We start from the raw sequence: 16,327 nt of genomic DNA, 5'->3' as shown, positions 1-16,327 counted from the left end.
CACGGATGCTACCGACAAACACCCCAACAACAACCTTGTGTACTGTAAACAAAATTTATTTAAATGTACAAAATCAGAATGGCAATTTAATCTTCATCTTCCTCCTCTTCTTCATCCTGATTAATCTGGAAGTAGCGTAGCTCGTAGCTCTCCTTGGTGTTAGCAACCACGCGCAGCCAGTCACGGAGATTGTTCTTCTTTAGGTACTTCTTGGTCAGGTACTTCAGGTATCTGCAGAACGGGGAGAGAAAGGGCAGATTCAGCAGGTGGACAGAAGTCTGGATTAAAACGATGCACTTCAAGATCCTCGTCTGCATTGAGACCAGAGGAATGTAGAGGAAACTCATGTTCCTCAAAACCCCAGAACAGTTTCCAGCTGAAAGAAAAAATGTGAAGGTGTTCTGCAGCACCCACAGCCCGATCAGCGCTGATGAGCTCCTTGGTTACGAGTTATTGACCAGCAGCATGCAACTGTTCCTGGAAGCTGCAAAACCCTTGTGTGTCGTCATAACAACTAATGCTGCAAGACGAGCTGCAGTTTTCTACAAATTTATCAGAAGTTCACAAATGTGATGCGTTGCATTTAGTTACGGAGACAAACGGTTGAAAAATATTAAACAAACAAATATCTGGTGCTTTGGAACAGTTTTCTCATTCAGGGAAGAAAATGAGACTTTGTGATGCACGTTGTGGGTAAAACCATGAGTGCATTATGTGCCCCTATCTGTCCAGAGTTGACACCCTCCGCCACTCCGACCGATCGTGAGTTATGTCCAGTACTTGAGGGGGGATGGCTTCCCTTCTAAAATAAAAACTGTCAAAATCATCCCCCCTGTAAAACTGCCATCCCCCCTTTCCATCCCTTATGTCATTTCATCAATGAATGTGGTTTTACTGCTATTTCAACATTTAGTCATCACCAGAAAAACAACTTATTTGACAATTTTCACCTGTTTCAAGTAGATTTTCACTTGAAATAAGTAGGAAAATCTGCCAGTGGGACAAGATTTATCTTCTTATTACAAGCAAAAAAAACATGTTCCACTGGCAGATTTTTCTACTTATTTTAAGTGAAAATCTACTTGAAACAGGTGAAAATTGTTGTTTTTTTCCAGTGATGAGTCTTGTTTTAAGTGTAATGAGAAATAACTAGAAATAAGACAAATATTCTTAAGATTTTGAGTTTTTGCAGTGATCCATTTTACTTATCCTGTGAAGGACAGAGTCATATTGATAAGTTCAGAAAACTGTTTTTTATTGTTGTGTTTTGATGTATTTGATGTAAGCCCAGTGGATATTTAAAGCTTACAGAAGGCTGCATTTAACTGCTGCTATGTCATTCCTGCAATATTTCTGCAGGTGTTTTGGTCACTGCTATTATTTGTAATATATTATATTATTTGTAATCAGCACAAATTATCTGTCCCCATATGATAAAATCCACCATCCCCCCTGATTTTTTTTTACAACTCGAGTACTGGTTATGTCATCGGACAACCAATCAACAATTAAAACAATGACCTAGGGGTCTGATTAACTTTGGCTGTAATAATTTGGTGGTGGGCGAAGGATCGGCACCCCCAAACTGTTTATCTTTAGCCAGTTTACTACAAACAAACCGTAAACACACCTGACAGATCGCAGTACCGCTGTGATTCATGCTTTCCGGGGTCGCGGGGTCTGCTGGAGTCAATCCCAGCTCATTACAGGTGAAACACAGGCCCCCTCCCCCCCGGACAGGTCACCTGTCCGTGGCAGGACCACACGTATAAACAACCAGACACGGTCACACTCGCACCTACGGGCCAGAGTTATCACTGAGCCTAACGTGTGTTTTTGGACTGGGGGAGGAAGCCGGAGTACCCGGACTAACTCCACACAGAAAGACCCGCCGGGCCCGGGTCCATCCAGGAACCGTCTCTCTGTGAGGCAACAGTGCTAACCACTAAACCACCGCGCTGCCCAGAAATTAAACACTATTATAGAGCTACAATGCTGCTCACTGAGGTACGGCCCAACGTTTACGGCAGCCGGCCGCACGTCTGTCTGTCACCTTCCTGCAGTTACATCACGCTCGTCTGATCCTGCTGATTTACACGGGATGCACAGGCGGCGTAGATGTGCTTCACGTGTCCATGGAGGGAATAGGAGCTGCAGAAGTGCTCCTATTCTGCTCTGTAGGGCTGGGGGTAAACGATTTTTAAAACGATTAATTGGACGATAATTTTATCGAGTAGTCGACCTAATCTAATGAGTAATTTGGCAATTATTGTAACAATTAATTTTCTGTTCGATTAATAAAAACCATCCATCCATCCATCCATTTTCTATACCCGCTTTATCCTTTGCAGGGTCACGGGGGTCTGCTGGAGCCTATCCCAGCCCATTTCAGGTGACAGGCGGGGGTTACACTAGGGCTGCACGATTAATCGTTAAAAAATCGCGATCTCGATTCATGCTTGAACGCAATCTCATTTCCAAATGACGACGATTTAAAAAAAAAAAAAAAAATTTTTTTTTTTTTTTTAAAGATGGCTGCATAAAAAAGGACTAGGCCTATGTTCTAGGTTGTTGTAGTCCTGTCATGGTCAACTATCATGTTGTCATGTTTGTTATATTTTGTTAATGATTCTGGATTACATTTGGAGAAACATCTACCTTTCTCATCACCTGACACATATTGCACATAAATATTGTTAAAATTGTTATTGTTAAAATTATTTAAAGACAAGAGAGATGTTTATTGTTTTATGTTCAATGTCAGCTGTTACAAAGTTGATGCCAGTCTTTTATCAGGCACCATCATATTTTTTGTAACGTTTACCTTTTGTATCGGCAGCTTCTTAATAGCAGCAAAAGGCAATGGGGGGTTCATCCCAGCCAGAGGAATAATTTGTTGCCTCAGAACTACAGGATCTGTTACAAGTCCCCTTTCTGAAAGGGTGTTCAACTCAGGGAGGAACAAATTAACACATTAAAAATAACATTTGGATAAAACAGGGCACTGTTTCACACTAAATTACATTTTTATTACATAAAGTCTAATCACGAAAGTAATTTCCATGAACTAGAAAAAACAAGTTGTTTTCGGTAGGAATCATTTTCCGGTGGCACTTTAGCTTCTGCTAACCGATAGCACAACGTTTTTTATGCCGGTAAACGGAGTTATAACCAGAAGAAACATCAAATGTAGGAGCTGATGCAGACCATAATTTGATCAATCGACCGGATCGTCGGTCCGGTATCAAGTCCAAAAGCCGCTTGGGACTGAATTATTATTATGAAGTATTCCCAGACTTTTGATGACTTAGGGCTGTTTTTGGGGGGTGTATGTGCAGGGCTTTATTGGATACACTGTGAGGACATCCCAGTCTCGGTCTCCATTCTGCAAACTGCTTGTTTTGGGTGACCCACGTGTGCGTTGCGATGCGTCAACAACAAAATACGACGTCTGCAATATTTTGAAGTCGACTCATCAGTACAGGCCCAGTGCTCTGATGAAAACAAACGTCTCTCTGGCTATAACCATGTTATATAAAAAAATACAACCCGTGTCCAAACAAGCATCTCCAAAGATCACCAGCCACGCGTATCATGACCCTCTTGTGATCAATGGACACATGTACTTGACTGAAAACCTGTGTGCAGGTTGCTCTTAAAGCAACTTCCCTCCAGTACGTGTGGGCAGTTACAGCCCTACGAAACAACAGCTGACACTGAAGACAAGTCAGGCAGAAGATCTGGTTGCTCCGACTGTCATTTGTTTTGGTCCTGGTCACAGGACATAGGATAGATGAGTCGGGGGAGGACACGAGACACGAGACAACGCAGAAGAGTAAATCATCAAGTAAATCTGTGCAAGTACTTTGCTGCTCTCAAATGCTTCAACATTTGAAAATGAAAACCTAATGAGGACGTAGCCGCTGAACGTCAGAGGCCTGGTTCACGAACTGAGGTACCGCCACAATGAAACGCCATCATCAACAGAGCTCCAACACTGCGATTCACCATGGCAACGCATCGTGAGCGGAATGATCTTTCTATTTTAGTTCGCTCGGACTGAACATATAACTGCAACTATATAATGAATATGAGCATGTAATCAGAAGAAAGTGCAACACCGCTGCTGCAGGGAAGGAAAGACTTGACGAGGGAGAAGACTGCAGAGCGCGTGAACGCGTACGCGAATTAAAATATTCAAAGAACTGTTTATAACATTGCATGAATAACCAATTAATTAACGTGTCAACATTCACTGTCATGGAGGAGTGAAAATAAAAAAAACCTTGAAGTATACAACTTATTTCAGACGCGTAACTCAAATGTAATGGGATATGTTGAGTTAAACCAGGGGTTTGTTTTTCACAAAGCAGGTTACGTTACTCCGAGCCAGAGGGTTCAGTTGAGCCGGTGTCATTGAGTGTAACTCATCCTCAGAGTCTGTTACCATGGTAACCCCCCACGAAGCTGAAATGAGCTCAACTGCATCAGGAATCAATTGTAAAACGCACATTTTAGAGATGACGACATGTCGCCTTTGTGTCGGGATGCATATCGAGGATCCCAATAGATTTTAGTGCGGTCAACTCAGCCATGACCCGTACTCGTGACTCCCTGATGGGTTTAAGAGCGCTGGGCCTCTTTTTTATGGTCAGTCTGCTGATCTCATCCTTCAGTGCATCACAAATATCACGTACGTTCAATTCAAACCTCACACAAACTGCCTTGGGTTATTAGTGTTATATAGTTATTTATTTGCAATTTTCTTAATAATGACGTCAGAAAGTGAACGATACACCTGAATAGTTTTTGTCCTTTCCCCTCCCGGATGTATAAACGTTCCAGTTTTTTTCTTTCCCAGTAGCCACAAAGACATCAAGTAGGAAGCGGTTTCGAAGACGAGCAACAAACAGGAAATGAAAGCACAACATCTCCTCACCGTTTGGAGAAAGGCACCTCGGAGGAAACTGTGATCTTGCTTTTGCTCCTCTCAATGGACACCACACCTCCACCCAGGTTGCCAGCTTTCCCGTTCACCTTGATGCGTTCCTGCAGGAACTGTTCCTGCAAGAAACACATCCATACAAGAGTCAGATGACGAGAACAACCCTGTCACTTTAATCAAAACAGCCATGGCTTTTACACGGTGTCTAGTTTGTTGTAATTAAAAGTACTCCAGGTGAACAAGGACTTACGAAGTTGGCCACGTCCATGATGCCATCCTCCACTGGATGGGTGCAGTCCAGGGTGAACTTCAGGACCTGCTTCTTCTTCTTGCCACCTTTGCCGGTGTTCTGCTTCTTCTGCTGAGGAGACAAACAAACATCTATATATCATTGATTTTTACTGTCTGCATTACTTTTATACTTTTAAATGTTTTTTTATGATCATTCTTATCTTGTACTCTTATTTGTTGATATTCTTATCTTCTTATTTTTCATATGCCTATGACTCGTGCAGCATTTTTACCTTTTTTTATTCATATATTCTATTGTTATATTCCCTTTTATATTATCCTATCTTAGTAGTAGTAGTTCTGTGGAGGAATTTGGAACTGAATTTTGTCAGGGTTATGTTTTATATCACTGCACTTAAACATTTGTGTTTTTTGTTTCATTTGCTGTTGTTTCTTATTTGTACTGTTACTGTAAAGCACCTTGAGCTGCGACTTTCGTATGAAAAGTGCTATATAAATACAGTTTATTATTATTATTGTTAAACATCCTCAACATCTGGAGTGGTGCGTTCACGACCCAGCACTTGTGTTCGGAGCTCGCACTCACTCGCATAAAGTTAGTAAAAACAAAGCGGACGCTTTATTATACGCAGCAAACAAGCACTACGTGTTTATCCTGCAAGTGTCTAGTGCCGTGTGAGCCATTATCTCCCCAAAACAACGAGCCACACGAACTTAAACAGTTTAATGTTACTACAGCTGTATAGCCGCTTCTGCTCCACATTCCCGTCCCGACGGCGGAATAACAGCCAGAAACCTCCCCCCGGACCGTAACCCGCCACCACCGGGTGACCCCGGGCACACCTGGGGGGGTTCAGTGAAACCCCGTCCCGCCGGACGGGTTTAAATGTTTAAACTCGGAGGTAAACACGTGGAGGAGAGTCCGGCCCGCCGCGGTATCAGGGCCGCCCGGACCCGCGGACAAACAAACACTAAAACACACACACCCAGCCCGATCCGAGACCCGTACTTCCACCCACAGGTTCTAGGACAAGTCTACTTTTACTGCGCCCACTTTCGGAACCGTTCCCCCAGCCGCAGACGAGTTTTGGTCACATTTGTTCAGGTGTGATTTACTCACAATAGGCGCCATGGCGGAGAAGCGAGCAGAAAGGAAGAGCCAGTCTGCGCATGCGCTCAAAGGTCGAAGCCCGAGTCACTGATCGCATCCATTCATCTTTGATCGATTAGAATAAAACAATATTTATTTATTTTTACTTTTGCATTTCCTGTCCTACGGGAGAGTATGTGCAAGTGAATAATATAATATATAATAATTCTGAGATAAAAGTCAGAATTCTGAGATCAATTGAAGTCAATGCCTTTTATTGAGAGCTTCTGTGCTCAGACAAGTTTATTTATATAGCGCAATTAAACACAAGGTAATTCAAAGTGCTTTACATCAACATTAAAAGCGGCAAGACACAATTAAACAGTAAATAACAAATGAAATGAAATAAAATTATGACAAAAGAAGAAGGTAAAATAATTTTTTTTAAAAAGCACAAGTTGCTGAAAACTAAAGTAAAAAAAACAAGTAAAAAGTGCAGATATGCAAAATAATTTAATAAAAACAATAGTCTTTAAAAATGTATCATAACTGTACATCTTGCATTTGTTCGGGAAAAGTCTGAATTAAAGTTAGAATTCTGACCTTCTTTGTCAGAATTACCCAAAATACTCTTTGTACCCGTCAAACTGTAACAAGCTACAAAAAATAAACAAGATGCACGTTCTAAATGTTAGTTTTAACTGCAAAAGGAGTTTCTCATCATGCATCTGTTTATTTGAGCTTCATGACTACATGCTCTGAATGTTATCTTTTAAATCTTTACTCTTATGACCGTCACTGGATCTACGACACACAAACTCCAGCCGGAGCTTGAGGGTTGTGCACAGATCTCCCAGCTATGAGGCCACAGCTCCAACTACTCCAACATTTATTGGCGCCACTGTTGTTTTAACCTTCTATGTCTTTTCGATCTCTTCCTTCAAACCTTGTTGTTTCTCCAGCTTCTTGAGCTCTTTGTTCTTGGTGTTGCTGCTGGAGTTTGTCAACCACCACTCCATCTGACCGGTTCACTATTTATCAAACCTCTTAAAAGATCTTTGCTCTTTCATTCCCCGGCAGGCTCCCTGCACATCCTTCAGGTAAAAACCATGAGAGAGAGAGAGATACAGCAGCACCAGGCCAAAAACTTGCCAATTACTTAGGTGAATACTTGTGTCTTCTGGTTTCAAGTCTGGGGACCTGAAACTGGTGGCTGTTGGTGCACCTTCAATGTTTTCTGGAAGCTTCCTCTGACTTTTACATTTGCAGTTTATTTATTTTTTTGCCTCACCTTTATCTATTTTAGTGAGGAACGTCTTTTTTTCTGAACAGTCTGGATCTCATCTGAAGTTGCAAGTAACATTTGACTGACAGCCAAATCCAGGAAATCCGTCGACATCTCCGAACCCACTTTTACATCCCACCGTTTAAGCAGCCATCAAACATCCAGCATATTTAGAGCAATGAAAACAGACACTTTTTAAATAAGACTAAACTTTATTTAATAGAAGTAGTGCTGAGAAAGTTTGAATAAATGCAGTTATGAGAGAACAGTTTTCAGTCAGAGTGAAAAACCTGCCATAAATAAACACCTCTACACAGTGAAAATGCAGCAGATCCCAAACTCTACTAGTGTGTCCCGTGCTGCAGCACTTTTATACATCACTCATTACACGTCCCTTACAGTGCACTTTGCAGATATGCTACATGTGTCTCTTAAAACAAGTCTTCTCTTCGCCCCGTGACACAAACACGTTCTTTGGTAGATTGTGCCACTGGTCAAACTTAAACTTAAATGTGGAGTGTGCTACGCTTGTCCTGAGTGTTGAAATTAGAGGCAGTTCCATCTTTCAAGCCACGCAGTGACGGTTACGCCTGAACTGGAGAACACAGAGACTCGGATCAAAGGTTTGCAGCTGCAAGAATAAAACCTCACTGTTACGTGGAAGCAATGAAACTGAAGTTTCAGCATGCATCTGGATAAAAAAAAAAAAAAAAAAAAAAAAAAAAGTTTATGAAGTGTCATTTACAGCCTTTCAGAGTGGTAGCCGAGGTCCAAAACCAAACATCTCCCAACGGCTGTCGTTTGGAAGTCAGATGCATCTCTGCATCATCTACGAACCTCCCCAGCAACACTAAACATTTAAACCCTCTGAGTAACATCAGACGCTGGATTCCTATGATATAGCACAGATATAAATGATTTATGTTCCTTTTAATCAATATTATGGTAAATCTCCTTGAATGGTGGCTTATTTCTATTCATAGCGCTCAACAAATTCAAATGCTACAGAGGCTGATGGGTGAAAGACGCCATGAGTCGACACCACCAACCTTTGTCGTCGTAACATCTACATGGTTATTTCATACGTCCATCACCTGAACTGTATCAAGACCTTAAAGGATGCATAAGGTGAATGGCTGCTTTTAGAGGCTGGCAAGGCCCTGAATGACGAGCAGCGTCCTCAACTTCTGGTTCAATTCCCTCTCCTGCACATTTTCACATCACTTCTAAATGCAAAACCCAAAGATGGGTTTAGTGTGTGGAGATTCAGGTGTCCCCTCATGTTCTTTATAGAAAGTCTATGGTCCAATAAAGCAACGAGAAGAGGCTTGACCTCAACTTCAGCGCCCAGACGCCACGTCCACCGGGGACCGAAGACGGTTAAAGATCTGTTCTGCTTGTGGACTTAATTCACCAAAAAACAAGCAAAAACAAAATACACACCACTTTACACTGCAGGGTGCATAAACAGAGACGTAGGACCAAGGAGGAGAAATGAGAAATAATAATTTAAAGGAAAAGACTCGAACCCTCAACACAAGTCAGATGTTAACCAGAAAACGTTTCCGTTTGCATGTTTAGAAACTATTTAAGTGAAAGTGGGTCCAGAAGCGTCTGTCCTCCGTGGGGATGCAGCTCGCTGAAACCTCCTGTTTCCAGCGTCGCAGCGCTTGGTTTTTGGCCGACAGACGTCCAGCGTTATGCTACAGAAGTTAGAGTTGACCAACGGCACAATCCTCCCACAGTTCACAACTATTTGCTCAGAATAAAAGTTCTCCCTAAAACTGTGAAGTTCTTGCTGTTAACACACCAACAGTAAGGACTCCGCAGGGTTCTCGGGAATTTCTTTACAGGAATGGAGAGAGAAAAAAGGAAAATAAAGAAAAGAACCGCCACCTCCAGATGTCTTTACAATCTCCCACAAACGATGGATCAGATGAGGGTTTACTGAGCCGGCGGCAGCCCTGCGAGGCCCAAACGCCTCCAGCGAGGGAACCTGAACACGTCTCATAGCCGCGCTAACAACGCCCAGCTCTGCCTCCGGATGTGTTCTGGGTCAGAGCCAGCGAGACGGGCGGGCTGATGAAGGGATACTGACGGGACTCACCGCTGTTCAGAGTGGCACCTTCATCACAAAGACAAAACTAAAATAAGAGGAGGCTACATCACAGGAGGCGACGTGGGCGCTTCCTGCTCCGCGAGACGGCTGCTGAGGTTACTTGTGTTTCCGGAGACGTGACCCTGAGCTCTGAACTCATTCGCCACTCCCAAGCTCCTCACTCACTCTTTAGAAATTATATATAAAAAGACCAGAAATCAGCGCTGCTATTCTCATCTACTGTACATCTTTCCGAAAGCTCAGAGTGCATAAATGTAAAGAATTAAAGACGTCATGATGCATCCAGTTCAGGACCGCCAGGTTTATTCAGACTGATTCTGCTAGTTTGTAACAGAGAAACAATTAAAACCTGAAAGGAAACTACACTTCCAACATTTTTCTGTCATAAATAATGTTTTTGCTGAATGAATTTCCTCGCTCACTGGTTTCTTTCCAGCGGCGACTCCAGGCTGCTCAGCTCATGAACACGTTTACAAGAATGAGACGTTTCTCTCGGTTATTTCAAGCTGTTCATCGGTCGCTGGAACATTTGTGGCGAACCGTCGAAGGGCGACGAGGAAGTGACCGGCGTGCCGGGTTTTGGTCGTGGTGAGAAGAGAGTTAACATCTGCGGGTCAAAGTTCAAGGAGTCGCAGGTTTCAGGAAAACATTAAGTTTTCCAGCCGACTTCAGTTTAGGGGAAGGAACCGCTCACTAACTGGACCTCCAGCAGACCCGTTAAGTCCCAATACTTGTTTCTGAAACAAAACAGGGACGACTAAGTGCTAATCCTGACGAGCAGCTGAGACCTGCAGCAGCAGCAGAACTACGGCAGAACCAGGTCACAGACCGGTCCGGATCAAAGGACGAGTGGCTGCAGAGTCCGACCCCTTTATGTGTAGTTTAGGTTAAAAGGAGACGTGTTCTGCCCTTTTTCTGAAACGTTCAATGGACTTCATGAGCCATTGATGAAACGCTCGGGCTGAAATTCAGGGATACAGTTGCCTAGACAACCGCAGTCATAACTGTAGTTCAAAAGGTTGTAAAGCTGGAGCTGAACTGGATCCAGAACCTGGTTCAAGTTGGTTCTGTAGCTGAACACTCGTCTCCTTGGAGTCAGACCTCTGGGACCCTGTTTTCAGATGAGTTTGACTGATTCAGGTTGTTGCGGTGAAAAATGTTTAAGTATTGCATTCAACAGCAAAGGGAACTCAATTTACTCAAAATTAAAGATAAAAGAAAAAGAAAATCAGATTTCCTCCTCAGACAATAAAACATTAGACAAGGAACTTTTAAAGTATTTTAACCAATTGCTTTCTGCAGTTGATGAGGAGCTTCTTTTTAAAGTAAAAGCAGAAAAGCAACCTCCAGTGAATGCTCAGTATGGTGACAGTGAATGCATCACGTTGTGAAGCCGGGGAGGTGGATAATCAACGCTCTGATCTAGGTCTGTGATGTCACAGAACCACGCAAGCCCGAACTGCTCAGTGACATTTCTAGATTATTTTAAATTACCAAAATGTCTGAAACTTTTTAGTTCCTTTTTAAAAATGATTTTTTCAAAGTTTTTGAATTGGTAGAGACTTCAAACTTCAACACCAAAACATGGATGGAGATCTGCACTCTGGGGCCGGCGTTTGTTTGTCCCTCCCAGGCTTCTGTGATAACGCTGTTCAATGTCTTTGAACATCAAAGAATCGTTTTGAAATAAAAAAATTCTTATTGTCATGCAATTCTACGTTAATAAAATGGAGCTGTGCATATCATGTTGAACCCACACGTTGTACACGGGAACTTTAAGAATGACCAGATTCTCAAAGAAGAAATAAAAATAAAATAAAACTTTATTATTCCCCAAAGGGAAATGAATTAAATTCAGATTCAGGCTTCCGGGTCGTGAAGGAAACGGTTGACCTTGTGAATCCAACTATAACTTCAGGGAACATTCATTTCAGACGTGATTTCAAAAAGTCCAGCAGAATCATTCAGAAGACGACGGGCGATGAGTGAAACACGAGGGATGGTCGGAGCATGCAGGCAGACGGGAGTGAAAGAGATGGAGGGAGGAATACGTGTACAGCAGAGGTCGTCGGTTCTTTAACTGGAGGTTGGTAGAAAACAAAAGCGGCCCGACTGCCCTGCCGCCCTCCCAGCTGCCACGGTGTGTCTGAGCTGCAGGCTCTCAGCCAGCTGCAAGGTTTTACCTCCGGAGGGTAGCTGCCACGGCAGCCGACACACACCCACCAGGCCTGACCTGCTTTGGTGCTTTAAATCCGTTACGTCCAGCATCCGGCTCCTGGGACTAGTTGACTCGGATGCCGGAGATGAAGGGCAGCCCGGTGGAAACCCTCTTCTTGTACTCCACATAGTCCTCGGCGAAGAAGTGGATGAGGGAGAGCTCCTCCTCCTCTATCCGCTCCCGGAAGAACCGCCAGCTGGCTATCGTGTAGCCGAAGATGCAGATGGGGTTACACAGCATGACCTGCGGCCGCAGACACAGAGGGGAGATAAGCAGCAAGACAAAGATAATCCTTTATTACTCCCTCAATGGGGAAACTCACATGTTAGCAGCAGTATACTTAACACACACACATGGAGGGAAGGGGGTAAACAATATATATAATTACAAGATATGGACAGTATATACATTGCGATGGAAATAAAAGTAGTGCGAAGGAAAAAAACTGTGCAAAAAAAACAGGTAGAATGAGTGTGAGGTAGACAGACAGAAACAGTAGACAGACAGATATTGCACATTATTTATTGTCCGTTAGCTACTGAGAGCAGGCCTCTCCTATCTCCTATCCTCCAGCTTCTCCTATCGCTTTTCATCCGTGCTCAACTTCCCCAAAACATTTCGTATTCATTTGAAGAGTAAACAAAATGTATAACGACAAAATCTTTAAAAAAAAAAGAAGAAGTTTTTCTAAATTACTAAAGTAACGTCAAAGATCCTCTATACACAAGATAGCGCATTGCCGTTACTGGCAATGGTATGGTATACACTGCCGGTCTCCTAAGTGGGCGTGGCCGCCCCCTCCCCACATCGTTTTGGAACATACAACACTAGATACAGTACAACTTTCTTCCAAAAATACTTAAATAATAAAAATAACAGTATTATTAAGCAAAGAAGCAAGTTTTATTTTAGTTTTAAACTTCATTTTATCCGATGGGAAAACGATGAGAGCCAAATCTCGCGAGAGTGTGTTGCTCAGACAGAGACAGGTCTCAAACAAAGTTCATTTTCTCTTAATTTGTCGGTCTGGAAATTGCCATTTTGGTGTCAGAATGTTCAGAAGGTTTGTGGCTTTTGAAAAATGGGTCCCATATTTACTTAGGTTACTATGGGGCGAAGGAATTGGTAATAATCTGTGCTCACGTTCACTTTTCCCATAGGACTCAATAGACTCAGGACCTACTTCCGGTCTCCTAAAGGGGCGTGGCAGTCACGTGACACAGACACAGGAAAACGAACCTTAGCGGGTCTCGTTTATTGAACGTCTCTGGTAACGTTCAGCTCTTTCAGATGATCATGATGACCATTTCCTGTCTTAACTTGTTTAATAAGCCAGCTTCATCCTGTTGAGACTCTAATCCCCACCTCCCACCCGCTCAGTGATCTCTGACGGAGGCGTCTGCATGTCCTGCAGGTGAAACCAACACCTCCCACCTGAGTTCCTGTGCTCCAGTAGAACCAGCCCACGTAGGACGGGTGTCTGAAGAAGGCGTAGACCCCACTGGTGACCAGCACGTGGCTGTGGGCCTTCTCGTTCTGCACGATGTGGTTGAAGTTGGAGCCGGCCGTCAGCATGGCCGCCTTCCGCAGGCCCTCGCCGCACAGCACCATGAGCAGGCCCGCCACGCTCAGCCACTTCAGTTGCTTCAGCTCTGCGGGAGGGGACAGGCTCATGACATCACACCGCTCTGGGCCAATCACAGAACACTTTCAACCAAAGTTCAGTCGGTTCAGTAAGTAGTTACCAGCTGTCTACACTTTAAAAAGCGTGTGACATCTTCAATCTTTAGCAGAGCTATGGTAAACTTCAAGATCGCACAAGCACACACACACACACACATGAAGTGAACAACTGAGATGATCTGGAAGAAGCAGAGCTTTCATAAAGGAGCTAAAGAGCCGCGGAGAACGCAGACCGATGACAAACCCACCTGGAACCATCATCTTCTCCACCGTGAACTCCACCCAGGACGACACGGCGGCCAGCGTGTACTCCACGCTGTGGTTGAGCAGGAACGAGTCCAGGGACAGACTGCGGGGGTTTATGATGGCCGTCACCAGGTACTCGGAGTAATGAAAGAACGACAGCGAGCACATGTACCTGCGGAGAGAGCACGCGCACACACACACATTACAGCTATTGTTGCTATATTTTACTCCAGTGTTACTTTTATATGTACAATAACTCATGTTGAGGGGACTGTAAAACCTTCCAAAAGTGAATTATAAAAGAGTGAATAAATGACACGGACGTGGACTCAGCGTGCAGAGACATGTACGGTACGTACCAGCCAAAGTGAGTCCACGTGGTTTCAGAGAAGCTTATGATCAAACCGCAGCCAAAAGTAACTCCCAGGAAACCGGCTCTCACAGCAACCTGCGAGTCAGGACATACAGGTTAGCAACGGTTAGAACCGGTTAGAACCGCCTACCAGTCCTCACCACAGGCCCAGCCCCAGCCCATCCAGCGATGAGCTTCCCCTTCCTTCAAGAAGACACTTCTGTGGTTGAAGGAAATGTTTTACTCTGTTTCAGACGGGTCAAATTATCAGTTTAACTCAAGTAAAATCACAGAGGAGAATACCGAGACAGATAAAACTGGGTCAGAACCGTCCACTGAATAATGTATACATGGAAGGAAAGTTGTGAACCAGCATCCTCGAGGAAGAAATGTGGTCAAAAATGAATCTGGGACTAAATCTAACTCAAGGAAATATTTCCACAATGTGAAGGCAACTCAAAGAACACTGTTGACCAAAGGCCTTTACGGCCAAAAATCAAACCACCTGAACATTAAAGCACATAGTCAGTGAAGTATTCACCAGGTGTCATGTTCAGCTTGATCTGAAGCTCCACGAGAACAGATGAGCCTTGAATGATTATAATATAATCAGAGAGACCAGGACACGCTAGATGGCGTCAGGATTTTGGCGCTGCTTTTTGCAGATGACGTGGTCCTGCTGGGTTCATCCAGCAGAGACTTTCAGCTCTCGCTGGAGCCGCTTGCAGCCGAGTGCAAAGGTCGGGATGAAAAGTAAAAACCAAAACAAACCAGCGCCTCCAAATCTGAGCTCATGGGCCCTCTCTGGGCCAGGGGTCGGGTGGTGCCTCACCCCAGCTGTTTAAGGGTTTAAGCAGCTATCGGGGTTCAGAAGGACTGGAACGGGGTACTGACAGGCAGATCAGCGCTGCAATAGCAGGAATGTGGACTGCACTGGTCTGTTGTGGTGACGAGCAAGTCGAGTCAAAAGCTGATCTCTGTTCCTACCACACGTGCGGTCTCCAGACTCAGAGAAGGATGTCTGCCTCGCCTGAGCAACCCAACCCTGGATGAGCAGGAGATTATGGATGGATGGCTGGCTAATAGAAAAGAAAAGGCCTCCTTGGCAGCATAAAGATCAGACGGAGCAATGGGAAAAGGGCGCGAGGTCCGAGTCCAGATCTTCCACGCTGCAGAGGGATGGAGCATCGGGATGAGAGAGAGAAACGGCGGATGCAGGGATGCACCATCATGCCCAGTTCCTAGGAGGCAGTACGATGATCTGGGTTGGATTCAGTGGCCGTGTTTATGTCGCAGCTTACCAAAATGATCACAAAGGGAATGTTATTAAAGCCAAACAAAATATATCAGAGTGACTTTAAAAAAAAAAAAAAAGTCAGTTAATCACTTTATTTTGTGCCAAGCACTAAAACATTATTGATTTAATGGCAAATAGTTTCAGCCAGAGATGTGAATACTATATAGACTTAAATTAACATAATAAACAACTATAATAAATAATAACGTATAGTATATACAACTATATCCCATACAAACATAGAAACACGGCATCATGGTGTTTCTGTACCACATCAGTTCAGTGTCACACCCTTCCCACCAAACCCCAGATCTGAGTGATTGTAGTAGTTTTTAAGGCTGTGGTCGTTGAGCTGCACCTGAGCAGGTTCTATCTCGGGACGTCAGCTGTTCATCTGCTTTAGATAATCAGATTAAAGAAATAAGCTGCTGGCAGCAGCATCGCTGCTTTACTGACCCTGGCAGCTCGTTTTAGACGGAAAAACAAGGCAGTTCAGGCGAGGGGACGCGGGTGTAATAGACATGAAACCCCTGGGGTGAACAGATGAGAGAAGTGTGTTTACCTTGTACAGAGGTCCTCTGTATGTGAGCAGCAGCAGGCCGTTGATCACCGCTATGTACACACAAATAGCGATCTTCCCGGGAGTTTCAGTCAGGTAGTCAAAGACCCAGTCAAGGTGTCCGAACCAGGTTCTGATCAGCGGGATTAAAACGACGCTGAGACCTAAAAGAAAAGCTTTTACACTCACTCTGCCTTCCAGGAGCAACTTACTGCCTGCCATGATGGAAGTTCTGCTGACAGGCGAACTATCGCGAGAACTCGGCGGTAACCAAGGGATTT

General features: G+C 44.0%; 2 protein-coding genes across 3 annotated transcripts; both read right to left on the bottom strand.

Annotated features, from left to right (window-relative positions):
- Window positions 1-35: 35 nt before the first annotated feature.
- Window positions 36-6,368, bottom strand: LOC133456304 (large ribosomal subunit protein eL22). 2 transcript variants are annotated; one of them, XM_061734773.1, is made up of 4 exons: window positions 6,318-6,368; window positions 5,196-5,306; window positions 4,940-5,064; window positions 36-231 (listed from the first exon to the last, which is right to left on the bottom strand). In XM_061734773.1, exons 1-4 carry the CDS (start codon window positions 6,327-6,329, stop codon window positions 87-89), a joined length of 393 nt encoding a protein of 130 aa, XP_061590757.1. In that variant the 5' UTR covers window positions 6,330-6,368; the 3' UTR covers window positions 36-86. The 2 variants fall into 2 exon arrangements, with proteins under 2 accessions (XP_061590757.1, XP_061590758.1); XM_061734774.1 differs by having other exon boundaries at window positions 5,196-5,303; window positions 6,318-6,355.
- A 5,128-nt stretch (window positions 6,369-11,496) lies between these two features.
- Window positions 11,497-16,276, bottom strand: icmt (isoprenylcysteine carboxyl methyltransferase). The gene is made up of 5 exons (XM_061735596.1): window positions 16,050-16,276; window positions 14,198-14,286; window positions 13,841-14,010; window positions 13,344-13,561; window positions 11,497-12,152 (listed from the first exon to the last, which is right to left on the bottom strand). The coding sequence occupies exons 1-5, from the start codon at window positions 16,266-16,268 to the stop codon at window positions 11,973-11,975; spliced, it is 876 nt and encodes a 291-aa protein (XP_061591580.1). The 5' UTR covers window positions 16,269-16,276; the 3' UTR covers window positions 11,497-11,972.
- Window positions 16,277-16,327: the final 51 nt, after the last annotated feature.

The sequence above is a fragment of the Cololabis saira genome, chromosome 12 (assembly GCF_033807715.1).
Source record: "Cololabis saira isolate AMF1-May2022 chromosome 12, fColSai1.1, whole genome shotgun sequence".
Classification (NCBI taxonomy): Eukaryota; Metazoa; Chordata; class Actinopteri; order Beloniformes; family Belonidae; genus Cololabis; species Cololabis saira.
Note: the sequence above shows the minus strand (reverse complement) of the source record. Positions and strands in the feature narration are given on the sequence as shown.